This window comes from Paralichthys olivaceus, chromosome 3 (assembly GCF_024713975.1).
Source record: "Paralichthys olivaceus isolate ysfri-2021 chromosome 3, ASM2471397v2, whole genome shotgun sequence".
Lineage (NCBI taxonomy): Eukaryota > Metazoa > Chordata > Actinopteri > Pleuronectiformes > Paralichthyidae > Paralichthys > Paralichthys olivaceus.
This window is the reverse complement of record NC_091095.1, coordinates 15,557,499-15,575,842: the sequence shown is the minus strand read 5'-3', so window position 1 is coordinate 15,575,842 and position 18,344 is coordinate 15,557,499. Positions and strand designations below refer to the sequence as shown.

General features: G+C 41.0%; 2 protein-coding genes across 3 annotated transcripts; both read left to right on the top strand.

The window, feature by feature from the left end:
- Positions 1 to 3,131: 3,131 nt before the first annotated feature.
- Positions 3,132 to 9,008, top strand: mob3c (MOB kinase activator 3C). 2 transcript variants are annotated; one of them, XM_020080701.2, is made up of 4 exons: positions 3,132 to 3,590; positions 6,187 to 6,799; positions 7,597 to 7,799; positions 8,575 to 9,008. In XM_020080701.2, the coding sequence occupies exons 2-4, from the start codon at positions 6,382 to 6,384 to the stop codon at positions 8,602 to 8,604; spliced, it is 651 nt and encodes a 216-aa protein (XP_019936260.1). In that variant the 5' UTR covers positions 3,132 to 3,590; positions 6,187 to 6,381; the 3' UTR covers positions 8,605 to 9,008. The 2 variants fall into 2 exon arrangements, 1 of the variants encoding a protein (XP_019936260.1); XR_002202458.2 differs by having other exon boundaries at positions 3,280 to 3,590; positions 6,187 to 6,795.
- Positions 9,009 to 9,743: 735 nt separating this feature from the next.
- mknk1 (MAPK interacting serine/threonine kinase 1) lies at positions 9,744 to 18,102 on the top strand. The gene is made up of 14 exons (XM_020081359.2): positions 9,744 to 9,885; positions 10,504 to 10,565; positions 11,093 to 11,195; positions 11,860 to 11,958; positions 12,082 to 12,179; positions 12,406 to 12,485; positions 12,580 to 12,653; positions 12,780 to 12,884; positions 12,968 to 13,023; positions 13,109 to 13,204; positions 13,573 to 13,767; positions 14,961 to 15,125; positions 15,228 to 15,271; positions 16,002 to 18,102. The coding sequence occupies exons 2-14, from the start codon at positions 10,512 to 10,514 to the stop codon at positions 16,219 to 16,221; spliced, it is 1,389 nt and encodes a 462-aa protein (XP_019936918.2). The 5' UTR covers positions 9,744 to 9,885; positions 10,504 to 10,511; the 3' UTR covers positions 16,222 to 18,102.
- The last annotated feature ends 242 nt before the right edge of the window (positions 18,103 to 18,344 follow it).

The following is an 18,344-nucleotide window of genomic DNA, read 5'->3' as shown; positions in this document are numbered from 1 at the left end:
CACTTTCTGACAACTTTTAGGTTAAACTATACATACAGTACATGTATTTGTATATATACAATAATATTTAAGGTAGATGTTTACAATTAAGAATAACTGGACAATGTATTGACAGTGATGAGGTGGATACAGATATTATAATATTTGTAGAATTGATTTTATTATTTGGATCTACGAGAAAAAATAGACAGACTCCAAACTGACATTTTCACCAAGATCTGATTTAAGATGGCACCACGTTATAAAAAACTCAAAAATAAGATGGCAGTTTAACTTAACTATGTGTTTGACAAATACTTATGCACTGCTGATTCCTAAAGCTTGAACCTTTACTAAGTTCTTTCCTTAATTATATTTTTTAATTAACTTTACTTTTATTAACCTGTTTCTTACTGTCCTTATCTTGTCAATAAGTGTGGAGATGTACCCCCGGCACAGACAATTTCCATGACTGTTTAGTTGTCAATAAAATGTATAAAAAAGCCTCAGATTTAAATATTTAATATTAATATTTTCTTTGTGTAAACTCTCTCTAACTGGGGTACAAGGTAAAGTGGGGCAGTTTAATCAGGCTTCAAATTAGTGACCGAATCTGATCCCTGGTGAAGATCTGCTTGTACGTGTGTGTAGCATGATGTTTTACATACACAGATAAACTCCCTGTATATACCATCCCTCAGCTCAGGTATGTGTCGCTTTACTTTATAAATTAAACGGCGTGTTGTAGATGGATGCTTGACACCGTCCGGGTTGAAAAATGATTACACAGAGAGGATGATCTGCAGCCAAGTTGTAGCTCAGTGTGTCAGACACCTTCTCTGCTTGTGTGATCGTAAATCATCCATATGATGGTAACCTGTTCACCTCATGCTTTAGATGTCAGGCTCTCAAACCCTCACCTGTGTGTGTATGTGTGTGTGGCTAACATGAGTTATTTCTCATGTTGTGGGGACCTAAATCGGTTTACACAGTCATATTAGTGGGACAAAAAGCAAGTCTACATAACAAATCGATACATTTTGAGGTGAAGACATTTTTAAAGTTAGGATAAGGTTAAGTTTAGGATCAGGTTCAGGTTAGGTTCAAGGTTAGGGTACAGGTGAGGCAGTCTGTGACTAGTTTGAGAACAAATAAGACACAGAACAGTCTCTTTATGGAAACACAGACAAGGCCAAAAGAAAAATAAATAGTGTATACATTATACAATATATTTTCAATCATATATATATATATATATATATATATATATATATATATCCAATTATTCACTGTGAAATCAATGAAAATGTTGCAAACGGCCAATGTTAAAGAAAGTGAATAATAGTAATACATGTGAATTTAACTTTGACTTTATTTGTCAACAGGTTGCAGCGGTTCAAACAGCAGGCTCATCATTTTCCTCCTGTCTCCTCTGGTGTTTGTGTAAACCTAAATTTATTTGGAATGTGTGTGACCGGTTCAAGAGCTCTGAGTGACAAACAGCGAAGTATGTGAGTACTCTGCTGAATGATCAGAGGAGAAAGAAGGCCTGACTCGTGTCACATCCTCCTGTGTCACATGTCTCAGTTGTGACAGTCACATCGAGTGCAGAGCAGGCCATGTAGCTGCAGGCCACACACACACACACATACGTCCTTTGAATGTCGTCACTGTTGGGTGAAACTCTGCAAAAAGTTGAATAGTGTTTGTGCAACCAGTTACTGTTTAATCCTGATTAGATATCATGTAATTGTTCGCATATAAAGGGCTGAAGAACTTTTTTGAATGTTTTTTAAAATTGAGTTTGGCATGCTAATCAAAGTAGTGGTGAAATTGATCACTCCACTTGATTATACAGTATTATTCATGCTAAATCACATTACATCTACATTTTCATTAAATCACACCTATCTCAAATGTAAAGTATGAAAAATTACATTAGCATAGCCTTGCTTTTTTTTACCAGTATAAAAAAAGAGTATTTTATACAGATTTTCTCTCAGATGTGTAACTCATAGAGCTGAAGCTTCGTGCACCATTCATCAAAACAGTAATGGTGACACCAAGTGGATATGCCGGGTCATGGCATCTCAGAATTTCCTTTACTCTTGTTATTGAAGTTGTTGGTCATTACTATAAACTAAGGAAGTTCTAAATGGACAACATTGTAGAATAAAAAAATCTTGAATCCATCAAGTATTGGAGGTTTAGACCAGTTTAGCAGCAATACATAACACGATTTCAAATGTGTGTAAGTTTTGCAGGGAGGACCCATCAAACAGGGAATTCAACTCTTAACCTGAGTATTGCAATACAATAAAACATAACACGTGTTCAAAAAAGAGAGGACAGCCACAAATATATAGGAAGGCCCAGACAAAGTGTTTTTGTTATAGTTGTTGCGTCACACTTTTGCACTCGTTGCTCCTAAATCAACAGTTATCTATCAACTCTAGTTTCCTCTACATCCCATTACCTGTTTTCTCTGCACATCCAAACATCTGAAGCTGCATTTTTAAAACAGAAAGCATACAGTTATTCTTAATCTGTTCACACAGCAGCAAACCGAAACACTGGAACTTGTTGTCACTTTATCCCATCCAACAGTTTTATCCCTCCCACTGAGAATCATGTCACAAGGTCTATAGCCAGCTTCTTTTTGCAGGTTGTGTTTCATTACACAGGAGAGTAAACAGACACCCTTTGCATATTTTGTGGCACCCATTCACCTTCCAGACAAAGGGAACAGCTATCAGAAGAACTCTCGGCCCTCCAGGGCACAGGGAAAATGGACTGGTTCAGTCGAACACGCCTCTTTGTTAAACGCAGATTCTTGTCTGTTTTTAAAAAAAGAGCATATAGCACATTCTCTATTTAAGGCTATATGCTCAGAGTTCAACTACAATGTCTTTAAAAGACCAAGAATTTAAATGATATGTTACTGAGACTTCACAAATACAAGGAGCGGCGTGTTCTGCCAAACATCCAGAAATGTCTGTGGGATCATTCTGCTGCCTGTGTCCTATATGTGGCTTAAGAGGAGGGGTGGTTTTCTCAGGACCTTTTTACCAGAGGGCTGGGCTTTGATGGGACAAGTGGGCTGGCTCCTCTGCTTACAGGATGAGGAGAAGAAGAAGGGAAAAAATGGAACAGAGGGAGGCCAGAGTGGGGGTTTGAAGAGACCTTTTCCAGCCCTTCTTCTCTTTCAATTTATAGGTCCTCTATACACACACACACACACACACCCACACACACCCACACACACCCACACACACGCACATAGACAGCAGCAGCAGCAGGGCAAAGTAGACAAAGTCAGGATGTGACATCACCAACAGGAAGAGAAGCCAAACAACTTTTTCTCCCTTCACTGTGACTCCGTCTCTGCAGCCGAGGGAAGTTGGAGCCTCTCGGTCTGTCGTGGCCGGTGGGGAGGGAGAAGATCCAGAGGAAGGAGACGACCCAGAGGGGCTCTAGAGGAGGGGGGGACAGAGCAGCTGGAGCTGACCTCCACAGGGAATTTTAAAGTAAAGGGATCCAACGCCTAAAATCCTCCCTGAACTTCCCATGACTTTCCAGCCTGACTCCAGACCCTCCAGGATTTCAGCCAGGTACAGTGCACACAGGTTTTTTCCATTCAGTAATCTCTTATTTTTGATCCTCCATTGTTTCACATTTAGAGACTCCTGCTCTCTTTTTTTCCTTTTTGTGTCATGTCTTGTGTTCAACTCGTTTCAGAAGCAAAGTTCATGAAAACACTGAGAGTGTGCATGCACGGCTGCCAACACCCACATGATAAGACATGCTTCAGACATGCAGGAGGCTGTCGAGGCATGCAGAGATGAAAACTCATTCTCTCTCACATGATGTCACCTTTTGTGTAAACGTTCACGCCTTCAGTATCCAAGTTTGAGATTTGCCTGGGAGAGAATGAAACTCTATGTGTTTAAGCCACCCTCCACACAAGCCCTTTTGTTATGGACACATTTTTAGAGCTATCTCATGACCACGTATTCACGCTCCCCCAGTGGTGAGTTTTAAGCTGAGATCAGGCGGACTGTGGAGGCTAGTGGAAAGTTAAAGTGCCCCTTCTCATATATCCAACACTGTGTGCTGTTTTAAATCCTCATCGCTCGCTCAAAGTGAAACAGAAAATGAGCCTCACAAACACGTGAGGCCTCTGTGGTCTGTGACTTTTCTCACTCAAACAGCCAGTATCAGTGTTTGTTTTCTGTTCTGTGAAAACAGATCATAAGACAGAGACAGAAGCTTCTAATTTGAGAAGCAACCACAGGAAATGTTAAGACTTGTGCTACATCACAGACCCATAGACACAAATGCGGACGTAGAGTCGTGTTGCAACCGCAGTCACTTGAATGTGACTGTAGTGTCAGATGAATCCACAGAGGTGACATATGTTGTAATCCTCCTGGGTGCTGAATACCAACACACAATTCCATGGAGAGTCGCCACTGAAACACAATGAAATGAACCCCTTACAATTCTTTAATATATAGTGTGTATTTCTTATCAACTTTTCACCCTTTTTTTTTTTTAAAACCAAACCTGTTATTTATATTTGTGCATTTCATATTTTCAGCCTCCAATGAAACAATGAAAGACACAGTAGAACTGGACACATTTCTCCAGGCAAAAAGGTCCTTTTGGCATAAGAAAATAAGTAATGACAAAACAAAAAACTCAGATAGAAGATGACACTGACAATATAACAATTAATAGCTGGATTAAGTCAGTGCAGCTCTGTATCATCGTGGTAATTCTAGATATTCAATAACAGGGGCCCATCTTTCCAAAAATACATCAGTCCTTCAATAAAGTTCTGCAGTCATTTTTTTGCCGTCAGGTTCACAATTTCTTTGATACTTAAAAATAACTGTAAAAATAACCTTCTCAGTCAATATTCAAATGCTACAGATCATGTTTTATAATAGCAATGAAGGCCCCTGAGAACATAATCATTCAGTGAGGTCCCACTCCCAATCACTGTGTGTTACCTTCCAGATGGTTGATAGGTATCTAGAAAGAAAAGGTGCAGGTTATTGTAAATATGTCTGTCACGACACTGGTTAGCGCTGTCGTCTCACAGTGAAAAGGTTATCGCTATGAATCCCGGTGCGGCTGATTCTTTCTGTGTTGAGTTTGGATGGACGGCCGTCATCGCATGTACAAGGTCAAGAAGGCCAGAACAGCCCTAGATGATTCCAGCCTCTATAAATGAGTTTTTGTTGCCTCAGCTGCAAAGATACAGAACTGGTGGATTAAAAAAGGAATTTACTCCTGCTGCCACCGGCCTTTTAAATGTCTCATAAAGATTATGGGTTTTAACCTTGTGTGGTTACTGTTGGCTGTACGACTGATTGCCCCTCTGGGATAATAAAGATACCTTGAACCTTTGAACCTCCGTCATATCCCGAGAATCCTTTCCCAGGGGAGGGGCTGACTCTCTGTTCCTCATCAGTTGTCAGGTTCAGTGTTTTTACTCCAGACTGCTGGTATGTTTATTCCTGACTCATAGCATCAACATTTACACACCACTGTTGTGAATGGGAGTGACAGTGCTCTTTCTGAGCAATAACAACTGGACTGAGGACCTTTTCTCTCACTGAGCTGCAGCTTGCTATTCATTCCCACAGTTAATACTTGACTCTATTGGCCCGACTCCTTTTTTTAAACTTCTTTTCCAAAACAGACTGAAACAGTTTCCGTTTATATCGCTGGGGGCTAATGATAATCTTGTGATGACCTCATTTTGGTCTTGAAGAACAGATAATGTTATAATGTCGCATTTGTGATGGACTCACTGGTTTGTCCTACTGTTTCCTTTGAAGTGTGCAAAGCATTTACATCATTAATACAGTCAAACTATACAGAGCATACAAGTACGCAAAAACAAAACATGAAAGTATGCAACATATTAAGTACTCAAAACATAGTACACAGTACGACATAGTAACAGTCAAAAGGATGTCAGATATTATAGACAAAAATTAAAGCTACTTCAAATAAAATAAAATATGGTGGGGCTGTAGGCACTGTTACCTAGAATCCTTGTTCAGATAATTGAACATGAGTCTTTTTAATTAATTAGTTTTTGACTTGTGAACTTGAATGTAATGCCCACTTTGTTTTTTATTTTATACAAAATAAATTGCCTGAGCTGACTTCTCCTGTTTTTCTGTTTCACAGGGACGGCCTCGCCATCTGAAAACAAGAGCTCGCTGCAATCTTTGCATGACAGACGCTAACCCTGCCTGACCTGATTTCAGAGCTGCAACCAGCCTGGTTCCCTCGCTCAGGAAGGTCGCACTCTACCAAACTCAAAACTAATCATCATTCTGGAGCGCTCATTCTCCCCTTATCTCGGGGGAAACGTCAAAGTCAATGGCGTTGTGTCTTGGACAAGTGTTCAGCAAGGACAAAACATTCAGGCCAAGGAAGCGGTTCGAGCCCGGCACCCAGCGATTTGAACTGTACAAGAAGGCCCAGGCCTCGCTGAAGTCCGGCCTGGACCTGAGGAAGGTGGTTCAGCTGCCAGAGGGAGAGAACATCAATGATTGGATCGCTGTTCACGTGGTGGATTTCTTCAACAGGATCAACCTGATCTACGGCACGATGAGCGAGTACTGCACCGAGCGCACGTGTCCCATCATGTCTGGGGGGCTGAGGTACGAGTACAGGTGGCAGGACGGGGACGACTACAAGAAACCCACCAAGCTGCCGGCTCTCAAGTACATGAACCTGCTGATGGACTGGATCGAGTCACTCATCAACAATGAGGACATCTTCCCCACCAGAGTAGGTGTGTGTGAGGGGGCGACAGATGAAGGCCACGGGTCGTTATTGAATGTGTCACCTGATGCATGAATGAGCGCAGCATCAGAGCTGAAGTGGGTTCTCCGTCATCAACATCGCAAATGGGAAGATAAAGTTCAAGCAGAGGTTAATGAAACAATCAGGCTGACATTTAGAGGAGGGTGATCCTGGTCTTATTTTATCTTAGCACTTAATGTGACCATCAACATTTCTTAGTCGTAATGGAGGTATATGAGCTCAGGGGGCGGCACAGTGGTTCAACGGTTTTGAACCAGTTGTGAGCTTCTCTCTGTGGATTTAGAAATATGAGATGTGAATGTGTTTACTTGTTAGTCTATTTGTTAATCTACATAGACATTGGTCCATGCTGTTTCATTACTGTTTACCCAGTGTGTGTACAGTTCCCAGTGAGCTTGAGCTGGATGATAGCAAGTACAGTGTATCCATCAATGTGCTGTAGTTTAGTGGTACACAAATACCAGAACTCCCCCTCATTTATGTCACAGCTCCTGTTTTGTCAACTAAACTGAGCTACTCCATAATCTCTACACATTACCTTTAGTAACCAGGCTCCTGGTTTAGAACCAGTGCTGCACATTTACTTAAGAATATTTCACCTTCCTTAGAAGATATTACCTATATGCTGATTCTTAAGGGAATGACGCAAAGATGGATGCTGTGGAGAAATAGAGAAATTACTGAAATTGTATTATTTCAAATCAAACTATCTTTCAGGTGGAAGTCTCTTATTTCTGTGACACTTATTTTTCTCCTCTGCTACAGGTGTACCCTTCCCCAAAAACTTCCAGCAGGTGTGCAAGAAGATCCTGAGCCGCCTCTTCAGAGTCTTTGTGCACGTTTACATCCATCACTTCGACAGCGTCTGCAGCATGGGCGCAGAGGCCCACATCAACACCTGCTACAAGCACTACTACTACTTCATCACAGAGTTCAACCTCATCGATCACTCTGAGCTGGAGCCACTGGTGAGACGACAGCTCGACCTGGTGATGTGTCAGGGTGAAGTGAGAGAGAGGATCAGTTAGATGGGTTGTCGATGTCACTCTTGTGTCTGGGAGACAATGTCAGCGGGTCAGGTCTATAACCTGGCCATGCACCATGCTGCAACGAGGCTGAGTTTCATCTTTGTCAGTCCAGTGCAGAACATTTTTCTTGAACCTTCTACATAATACACAATCTCTCTGGAGGCATTTAACACAACAACACGTGTTCAACAATACACACGTATAATTTACCGTCTCATACAAGGAATCAAATCAGCACCTCCCCCCTCAATTTTCCATCATGAAATAAACTCATTAACTTCTTTATAGAAATGAGATCGGTTAGCAGCAACAACCCACATAAGAGAAATTGCAACTTTGTGCCGTCATAATGAGACAAGAGTTTGTGTAGTAATTTTTCCAATAAAGGGAGCTGCATCACATATGAGCTGATGGAGAATGGTTCTCCACACATCAATAAAAGGCTTATCATCATTATGTTGCTCAGCCTGTGTAATTCTCCTCCCAACATGAAACAGGGATGAGACATTTATTTTAAAAAATCATATAAACAGACAGGGTTTTATTGTCCCACCTTAAGTAACCAAGTTGATTCTTATTGTTGTATAGGTCCTATAGGAACAATATGTTAAAATTCATGTTCTTCATTGCATCTAAAAAAAATATATTCATCCCCTCATACAATATAATATGAGCTTGATGTGTTTAACGTGTCCTTTGTTTTCTTTCCCTGCAGAAAGAGATGACGGATAAGATATGCAATTGAGCAAAACCACATGGACAAAGGAGTTTACATTTGTGATGTTATCTGAGCCCCGTGAGAAAACACCAGCTTCAAAACACTCAAAACAAAGAACTTTTTTTACATATATTTGCATGAGTGGTTTTCTAAGTGTAACACACTTCTTCAGATGGTGACGCTGTACTTTCACAGATGTTTTTACTTTACAGTGCAGTGGTGCCATCTTTGTGGACTTTGTATTGCTTTATAATACTGCATGTCCTTACCCTTTTTCTTTACTGCATGTATGTTTGTGTCTGACCTTTTTACATGTTAGATATGCATTGTTGATTATTTTTCGACCAATCAGATTTTGTATTTTACTTGATGTGTTTTTTTCTAGTTTGAACTTGACATAAAAAATAATACAGTCTGAAAATGACCAATGATATTGTGTTTGTTCTTTTTAATCCACTGCACCACACAAGCATCAAAACATGATGATGATTATGTTGATGAATTCTTAAAGTAGACATTGTACACACACACACATACACACACACATACACACACACACACACCATGGACACACATACACATATACGCATATACACACACACTTTGGCACTATGGACACACACTCACACACACATACTCACACTATGTCACTATGAACACGTACACACATAGAAGACACAAATACACAAATACACACACATTATGGCACTATAGAAACACAAACTATGTCACTATGAACACGTACACACATACACACACATGCACTATGGTGCAAAGGACACACACCATAGACATACATACACACATATACACACACACAATGTCATTATGAACACACACACACACACTATGTCATTATGATCACACACACACTATGTCATTATACACACACACACACACACTATGTCATTATGCACACACACACACACACACACACACACACACACACACACACACACACTATGTCATTACGCACACACACACACACACACACACACACACACACACACACACACACACACACACACACACACACACTGTGTATAAATAAAGATGATAATACACAATAGAATTCCCCTCTACGTGGATTGGGGGTGTGGCGGGGAGCACAGCCAAATGACGTACAGATGGGGCTTCGTTCTCGACCAATGGGAGACGCGGGTATGAGGAAATGGGCGGGTCACACGTCTGTTATTGTGTTTTCCCGCCCCGTGCGTCACCGGCTCTCTGTGTGATGGATCTCAGCTATGGACGCTTACATCAGCTGCCCGAGGCTCTGACAGAGGGAACCTGGCTGCTCTGAAGCAGGTTAGAAAGTTTTTTTATTGCATCTTCAGTTTCCTTTCAATGCTCGATAACCGGTGTCTCAGCACGAAATGGTAAAATAGACGCTAAAGCTCCTAAACTAGCTAAGGGTTTTTAGCTAGCTAGCTGCGGCTAATGGCAGTAACAGAATGTCGGATTGTTCAGTTAGGCTAACTCGAGCTGTACTATCTTAATGTTCTGGTTAATATGTCAGTTCTCTCATGTCGATATGTGCCACAGCAGTGGCTAATGTTAAGTATCGATGTGGATTTTTATCAGCGGTTGTCATGCTCTGTTTTATTAAAGTAGTTAGTGAACAACGTCAACAGTGAGCTAAGTATATCTCAGACAGCAACATGTTAAGTATTTAATGGCAGCCCAGTGCTTTCTGGACAGGGGCTAAAGCTAACTTACAAACTGTTTAGACTACAGTCGATCAATAACTGTAACCAAAGCGAGATACAGTGAGAGAGGAACCCTCGGGAGATTGATTGACCTGTGTTGTTTCTACAGCTCACTTTATTTCGCTCAAGTCTGACTTGTAATAATGTGTAGTTAAGTTTATATATGTCTGTGTTGATGCAGTCATTTCCAGACTAACTGAACATTTGTGTGGCACAGTTGCAGATATGGTGAGGCACAGCGTGATGGCGGAGCTGCAAGCCTTCCAGCAGCCTCCCCAGGTATAGTTATTACTGGACATTTCACAATCCTCTAACTTCCTGAAACATATTGTGTTCGATGCCAGAAAGTGGTGCACGCACGCACGCACGCACACTCACATACACACACACACACACACACACACAGTGTCAAGGTTATCCACACTGAAACAGAAGTGTCATCACTCTCCATGAGTCATGCACTGTGAGTGGCTGTGTGACTGTTTCTGGTAATATCCAGGGTGAGATAAGGCCCGTCCTGGTGTTTCCCGTATTCACATTGGGCCACTGTTTTGGCCGACTGCCATACAGGAAGATAGCCGGTGAGGTTGTAACAGTAGTCAAAGGACTTTGTTACTATAGTTGTTCATTTTTGCTAAAGGATTTATCAGTTTTATGCCAGAGGAGAAGAAATTTCAGCTTTACGTGTCTATAAAGTGGCAAAGTTATGACCTCCTTTCTCTATAGTGTGTCCACCTGATCTTTCTGACTACTCTAACACTTTCCCTCCCTCTCTCCCCCTCCTATCTGTCCTCCTTCTGTTACAGGGGAAGTCCCTGTCTTTGGGTCACATAGGGCAGAGCTGTGGGGCAACTGAGGAGAATGAGGTCCCCGCAGAGGAAAGACTGCACCTTTCCCAGGGCCCATCAGGTACGACAGCTCATTATTATTCACAACAGCATACTGCACTGGCAAAGTCTGTGTTGTTTAACCTCATTTCATATATTTTAAATGTATCTCTGTAGGAAATATAAATAAAATGTTATAAAAAACACTGAAAACAAGAACAATGTGGAACTGATAAATGATGATCTCCAAACACCCTGGACAGGTGGCTGTGGGAAGGACTACAGATACATACTGCCTTAGTATGTAGTTTGAGAGAAAGTATGGCATTTCCAGGGTTATTCTCTACTGGGCTACTTATCTCCAATTGTGGGGAGGTACAAATGATTCTGGAACTTTGGATATGCCTTAATATCTGTCGTTCTTGACATAGGTCTTAAAAAGTCTTAAATTTAACTTGTTTAAACAGAAACCCTGAGAAGGTAGACCACATTGTTCACTAAATGGATGGTTGGTGGTTTGATCCTCTGGTTCTTCAAGTTCACTTGTCAAAATGTCCCTTGGTGAGATACTTAACCCCAAATTGCTCCTGATAGCTGCGCTGCTAGAATATTAATGGGATGTGTAAGTGATAGATGCAGTAAATGCTGTATGAATTGTGTATCTGAATTAGCCGATGTGTCACAAGTGCTTTGAGTGCTTGTCAAGCCCAGAAGCAGTCCATTAAGTTTTTTCTGTTTTGTGGCAGATTTTGAAAAAAGCCAGCCAGTGAATATCCCAGACGCAGCTAAAAGAAAGAAGAAGAAAAGAACTAGGGCAACAGACAGCTTCACTGGCACTTTTGATGGTAAGAAAACTCCATCACAATGTTATTGTGAGACATACAGTATAATGAAAATACAGAAAATGTTACCATTTACACTACTTTGAAAACACTTGCTGTGGATTTGAATTTGCGTCCTTTTTTCAGACCTCTACAAACTGGCAGATGAGGTTCTTGGTCAGGGGGCATACGCTAAAGTTCAAGGATGCATAAATCTACAGAACGGACAGGAGTTTGCTGTGAAGGTAAGTCAGGACATTTGTCATGTAGTCATTTATACTTAATTTAAACTGTCTAGATTGGCTGAGGATGTACACTCATTTACAGCCACATCTTCTTTAAAAAGTTAAAACATAAAAATCTATTTAATATATAATAAATATGAAATAATTATAAAAAAGTTTGAAAATAAAAATGTTTGCGTGATTATTTAGACAACTAATTGTGCTCTGTCTGTTGTTTTTGGCATAGATAATAGAGAAAAGTGCAGGTCACAGCCGCAGCCGAGTCTTTCGAGAAGTGGAGACACTCTACCAGTGTCAGGGGAACAAGTGAGTGCATTTTGTTTTTTAAAGTGACATGTTTCGATTGAAAAACAGCACAGAATGAATCAGACTCTAATCACCTGGAAATATCTTGGTACAGGAATATTTTGGAACTGATCCAGTTCTTTGAAGATAGCTCATGCTTCTATTTGGTATTTGAAAAGCTCCGTGGAGGTGAGTATAAATGACTCACCAACCAGTAACAGCGTCTTCAAACATGTACAGTGCGTGTAGCTGTTCCAGATGAATCATTACAAACATACCCTGACTAATACAAGTGATTCTCTTCTCTTCCCTCAGGCTCCATCCTCACACACATCCAGAATCGCAAGCACTTCGATGAGCTGGAGGCCAGTAAGGTCGTCAGGGATATTGCCCAAGCACTTGACTTCTTACACACTAAAGGTGGGTCAGCATCTCAACAGCTTTCCTCGCAAAGTCCAAACAGAAAATCTGGATCTTCATGGTGACAATGTGCTTGTCTACAGGCATTGCCCACAGAGACCTTAAGCTGGAGAACATCCTTTGTGAATACACTGATAGGGTAAGTGGCCATTTAGAGACAAAAACCTTTTCAGAAGTACAAGTCCCCCGAATAATATAATTTTTCCCTCCATCTTTCTACTCAGGTGTCGCCAGTGAAGATCTGTGATTTTGACTTGGGAAGCGGAGTGAAGCTCAGCAGTGCCTGTACACCCATAACGACTCCAGAGCTCACCACACCGGTAACAGACTAGTTTTAAATTTGTAGCACACAAACAGAATCAATCTAAAGTTTATACTTCTGAAATGGGACAGCTTTTAACTCTGCTGTCTGCGGCAGTATTGTAGTGTTCAGTTTAAAAAGGCAGCCACATGGTTTTCATTGTACTGCCATACAAGAGCAGATTTACCTTTAGCCTCAGTGATCTGCCTGGTTGATGTAAACACCTGATGACACTTAGGTGCACAGCTGAAGTTATGTCCCCAACATCTTCTGGTGTCCGCTAACACCTAGTATTTGGTAACTTCATTTGTGAGGAAGACAAACGGACATTGGATAGTCACTAAAAAATGACATGTCTCCTCCTGTGTTTATTTTGTCCTCTCTTAGTGTGGCTCAGCTGAGTACATGGCCCCAGAAGTAGTGGAGGTCTTCACTGATGAAGCCTCCTTCTATGACAAGCGCTGTGACCTTTGGAGCCTCGGGGTCATCCTCTACATCCTGCTGAGCGGCAGCCCCCCCTTCACGGGCCACTGCGGCACCGACTGTGGTTGGGACCGGGGAGAAACCTGCAGAACCTGCCAGGTACGGTTGTCTATGTTCATTTCTCAGTCGTTACAGAACAAAAGTACAGTGTACTTCACTGTCAGCACTCTGAAGAAGAGATACTGTTTTATGCTACAGCAGTTTGTGAAAACGTCTTTATTTCATTACGGTTGCTGCCTTATTTGAATTGAGATTATACTTAGTTACTGTGTTATCAAAGACCCATCTCTTTGGTATTAAAGCTCCTACAAGGAACTTTTAATTTTTCATTCATTTTGTCACCTCTGGACAAGTGGTAGTGTTCCTATTGTCACCTGTCGCAATCTGTCCCCGCCATTTCTCTTATTGTGGGCAAATAGAACATCCCATCTGAGACAATACCAAGTCACTCAGTGGACAGGGGCTTGAAGTTGAGTGGAATATCAAACCACACCATTACACACAGCTGTTTGCAGGATGCATAGCGATGAGGTACTGCATCGTAATCCTCAGTCTGATCTCATCAATCTTGTTTGTAAGAGACCTGTAGTTGGGGAGGAACGGAAACGAAAGTGCTGGTCTGTATGGTTAGCCTTTAGCCTAGTGCATAGACAATCTCGCTTCCCCTGCTTGTTTCCTCTTCCTCTGCCTGAACACAGGCTTTTCCAGCCTGACTGTTGTAAATCACTGCTCTGACCTCGTGGGTAATCCGTCCCAAGCACAGACATTGAGAATAGTTTATATTATATCATAACCAGTTAAAAACTCTGTGTAGGGGCTTCAATTATCTTTAAATCAATGTAAATATGATTGTAATCTAATTTATCTATTGATAAATTAAAGATTGAAGTTGTTTTTTATTTTTAAACAAAAATAGTGAGACTTCACTGGGTCCAGCTTCTTAATGATGAATGTTTTCTGTGTTTTAATGGTTCGGGCAAATGTATATGTCAGGGTGTCAGTCGGCAAGTTCAACAAAAGTAAAATATTACGTACAGGATTTGTGCCAGTGAAAATAATCTTAAAATGATGTTGCTTTGTTGCTGTGTAATATTCACCTTGTGAAAATACTGAAAACAAAAACCAAAAATATATTAAAATGCCAAATAATGCATGAAAACACCTCCAGTTTGATGAGACCTTACTTTTTACCAATTTTGTTTGTGTGGAGAATGTTGCCTCTGCTTCACCGTAGTTGAACTACAGAAGAGCAGAAGAGTTTCAAAGCATGTCCTATAATTGTCTGTCCTCAGAGGAACCTGTTTGAGAGCATCCAGCAGGGCAACTATGAGTTTCTAGACAAGGACTGGGCTCACATCACAGCAGGGGCCAAGGATCTCATATCCAAGCTGCTGGTTCGGGACGCCACACTTCGACTCAGTGCTGCTCAGGTCCTTAAGCACCCTTGGGTGCAGGGGGTGTGTATCATTATATCTGTGCACTACAATAATCGTTCCATTGTCAGTTCTGTTTTATTTCAAGGTGTGATTAGGTACATTAATTCATCTCTTTTTTTACAGAACGCTCCAGAGAGAGGTCTTCCAACCCCTCATGTTTTACAGAGGTAAGAAGAAGAGTTTAAAAAGCCAAGTCTAAATGTTTATGAAGTTCATGAGAAAGGTGAAGAAAGACAGGATTTTTCAGATTTTCAGTGGTTGAGGACTTCAATCCCTGTCTCCCCCATTCCAGCTAAAGCTAGTCTGCTTAATCATCTTATTGTCACATCAACGTGATCCTTGTTATCATCCACAGATCTAAGATAACACTCTTGGTTGTAGGAGCACCAACTATTAAACCTTATCTGCTCTATAACACATAATGATACTCATCACAGCCTCAACCTATGTTGTAATTAAAAATATGGCCAGACACATTCAAAAATTGATGGTAGAGCAGTTGTCTGAAGATAGGACCGTCAGGAAATAGATAATAGAGTGAGAGTTTCATTTGATCTATGATTATTCACAAGACTAAATGGTTTTTTAAATTTGTGCAAGATGTGTCCAGGCTTGCCATCAAGATGTGCCACTGGATAGGCATCACCACACCCTCTGCTGTGGCCTTCCTCTCATTGGACTTACATTGTGCAAATCACCAAAATGTTAAACTGTTGAGCTCAAAGAAATAACATAAGCGCTGACACAAAACAATAGACCCATGTGGTTGGTGTGAAACCTCCTGAGGGTGTGAGTGAATGAGAAGTACAGAGAGGACACAATGTGGGAACACTATGGAGCAGGTTACAAACAGTTAGCTTTCTCTTATATCCTCCTCTGCCTCCTCTGTTCTTCCAGGAACAGCAGCACCAAAGACCTGACCCAGTTCGCTGCAGAAGCCATCGCCTTCAACCGGCAGCTATCCCAGCACGACGAGCAGCAGGAGGACGTCGGGGTGATCGTTTGCTCCATGAGGCTTTCTCCTCCTTCCAACTCCAGACTGGCTCGTAGACGGGCACAGTCCAATGCTCTGCGTACCAGTGACTTCGCACCCGCCTCGGACGACCTTGCTGCCTGAAGGACCAGTATAACCCCCCCTTATGATGTTCTCAGATTGACTTCAACCTCTGCCTGCTCCGCCTGTGTGCATGTGTGAGTGAGTGTGTGTTTCACAGGGAGACTTATAGGGGAGCTACATATGATTAGAAGTGACTGTTCATGGTGTTAAAGCTCTTCCTCTTGGCCAGTAATCTTATCACTCACAGTTTGAGCAGTAAGGGAACAGATCATTCTCAGCTACCACCTCAGAGTTAATAATAGTTGAACCTCCTGAGCTCAGGTGTCGTTTTAAGCTGCCTAGATTTTAAACAAGGACATATTTATTTGAACATATCTTTGGTTTTAGAAATTTACATGTAGATGTAGTCTCTACAGATTTATTTCTGATCAACCAGCAACAGCTGACTATAGGCTCTTAATGCCAGCGTTGTTTATTGCCATATCCATTACATATAAGTCCAGCACAGTTATGCAGCTGCTGCTCTTCTTATGCAACCTTATATATATACGTTTAATAGCTTTTATTTGCCTTGTTTTCCAACTGTGAATTAATTCATGTGATATTTAAATGCTACTTACTGCTTCTCAGTCAGTGGTGGAAAGGGATTTAATTTTTTTAAGCCAGTATGTGTATGCGATCTGGTGTGTGAGTGTGGATGTGTGGTTAAGATTTAAAAAAAAAAAAAAAAAACACTTGGAGGAGACTATGAGGTTTTTCTCCATTCTTAACTGCATTTTTAAGGAATTCTGTTCTAGCCTGGCAATTTAAAAGATAAATGAATCTGATTAGAGAAAACCCTTAGATCAGATTGTTTTCTATTTATTTTGATTTCCAGCTTTCACATCAACACAAGCTACCTGTAGCACTGATGTACTTTAAAATATTTAGTTCAAAGGGAGGAAATCAAATCACTTTGGTCATGTGCATACACCTACAACAAAAGTTTTAACAACGTTTTCTCCTCGGAAGAGTCCAACAATACCTCAGACTCTTATTTGCACCACATCTTTGTGTTTGTACTGTAAACAAATGCATCATCCCCCAAAAAGACTTGACTAGATTTGATGTCTTAGAGTGTTTACGGTCAGAATGACTGACTTGAAATGTGAGGATTTCATCTGTTTCCGATGGTATGTACTGTATAGCTAATGCGACTTAAGAGGGTTTGTGCATAGTTGATGTTAAAAGTGATGGTGAGAATTCCATACTGAGGTTGAAGGGAATTATTTTTATAAATAGTTGAAAGTATTTGTATATTGTCCAGTTTTGTATTTTGGGTTTTGTGAAAGTGTCTGTTGAAAGACTGATGGACAAACCGAGACTTAACCATCTTTGTTTTTCTTTGATCCATCAAGCTGCGGTAATTTTCTTTCTGATTTTGATCCAACCCCTTTTTTTTAAATATAAAAAATGAAGTCTTAGTTTATTTTATTTGTTTAATTACTTAAGGACCCTATCTGTGTCAGAATGGACTCACAACGGCCATATATCAATTCTATTTCCCCCTGAACTGTTACTTTTATGTGTTGCCCGCTAAATGACATGCCCCCAGATTTCACACTGTTGCCATGGACACCCCATCCCTATAGCAACTAAGGGCCTTTATTGGCTGGCAGGAATTGACATGAGATTTTCTCAGAGCGAACACACACATTAGGAAACAACCACTTGCTACGTTAAAGCCCTCTCGCTCTCATTATGAGCCATTAAAAGGGCTCGTTTGTTTCTCCACATCAACCTGTAATGGCAGCGAAGGAAATACAGTGGCCTAATTGGTGTGCAGCTCTGTAGTCTCATTGAAATGAGTCAAAGCTCATATGGGGTCCTGTTCAGGAAAGTTTCACTGACATGCACATTTTCACTGGTATGCTGTGTTCTCAATAAAAAAAAGGTCCTCTATGTCTTCTCTGGTCTGGTCTGTTATATAAACTGTTTATTATAGATTGTGCTGTGAGATTTCATTCAGGAGTTATGAGGAAATGTGGTTTCATTCAGCAAAGGTCCTTCCCCGCTGCACTGCGAGGATGTGACCAACCTGCCCACACACAGATAGCATCGCTCTGACGTGTCCCTGTTCAGAGCTCATTTAAAAGCAGAAGAGAACCGACTGCTGAACAATAATGTTTTAAAATGCCCAAACC

Excerpts from the sequence above, each read along its gene's own strand:
- mob3c (XM_020080701.2), top strand. The coding sequence starts at position 6,382 with ATGGCGTTGTGTCTTGGACAAGTGTTCAGCAAGGACAAAACATTCAGG. Across the intron at positions 6,800-7,596 it reads CATCTTCCCCACCAGAGTAG|GTGTACCCTTCCCCAAAAAC; the intron begins GTGTGTGTGAGG and ends CCTCTGCTACAG. Across the intron at positions 7,800-8,574 it reads ACTCTGAGCTGGAGCCACTG|AAAGAGATGACGGATAAGAT; the intron begins GTGAGACGACAG and ends CTTTCCCTGCAG.
- mknk1 (XM_020081359.2), top strand. The coding sequence starts at position 10,512 with ATGGTGAGGCACAGCGTGATGGCGGAGCTGCAAGCCTTCCAGCAGCCT. Across the intron at positions 11,959-12,081 it reads CTTCACTGGCACTTTTGATG|ACCTCTACAAACTGGCAGAT; the intron begins GTAAGAAAACTC and ends TCCTTTTTTCAG. Across the intron at positions 12,486-12,579 it reads TACCAGTGTCAGGGGAACAA|GAATATTTTGGAACTGATCC; the intron begins GTGAGTGCATTT and ends ATCTTGGTACAG.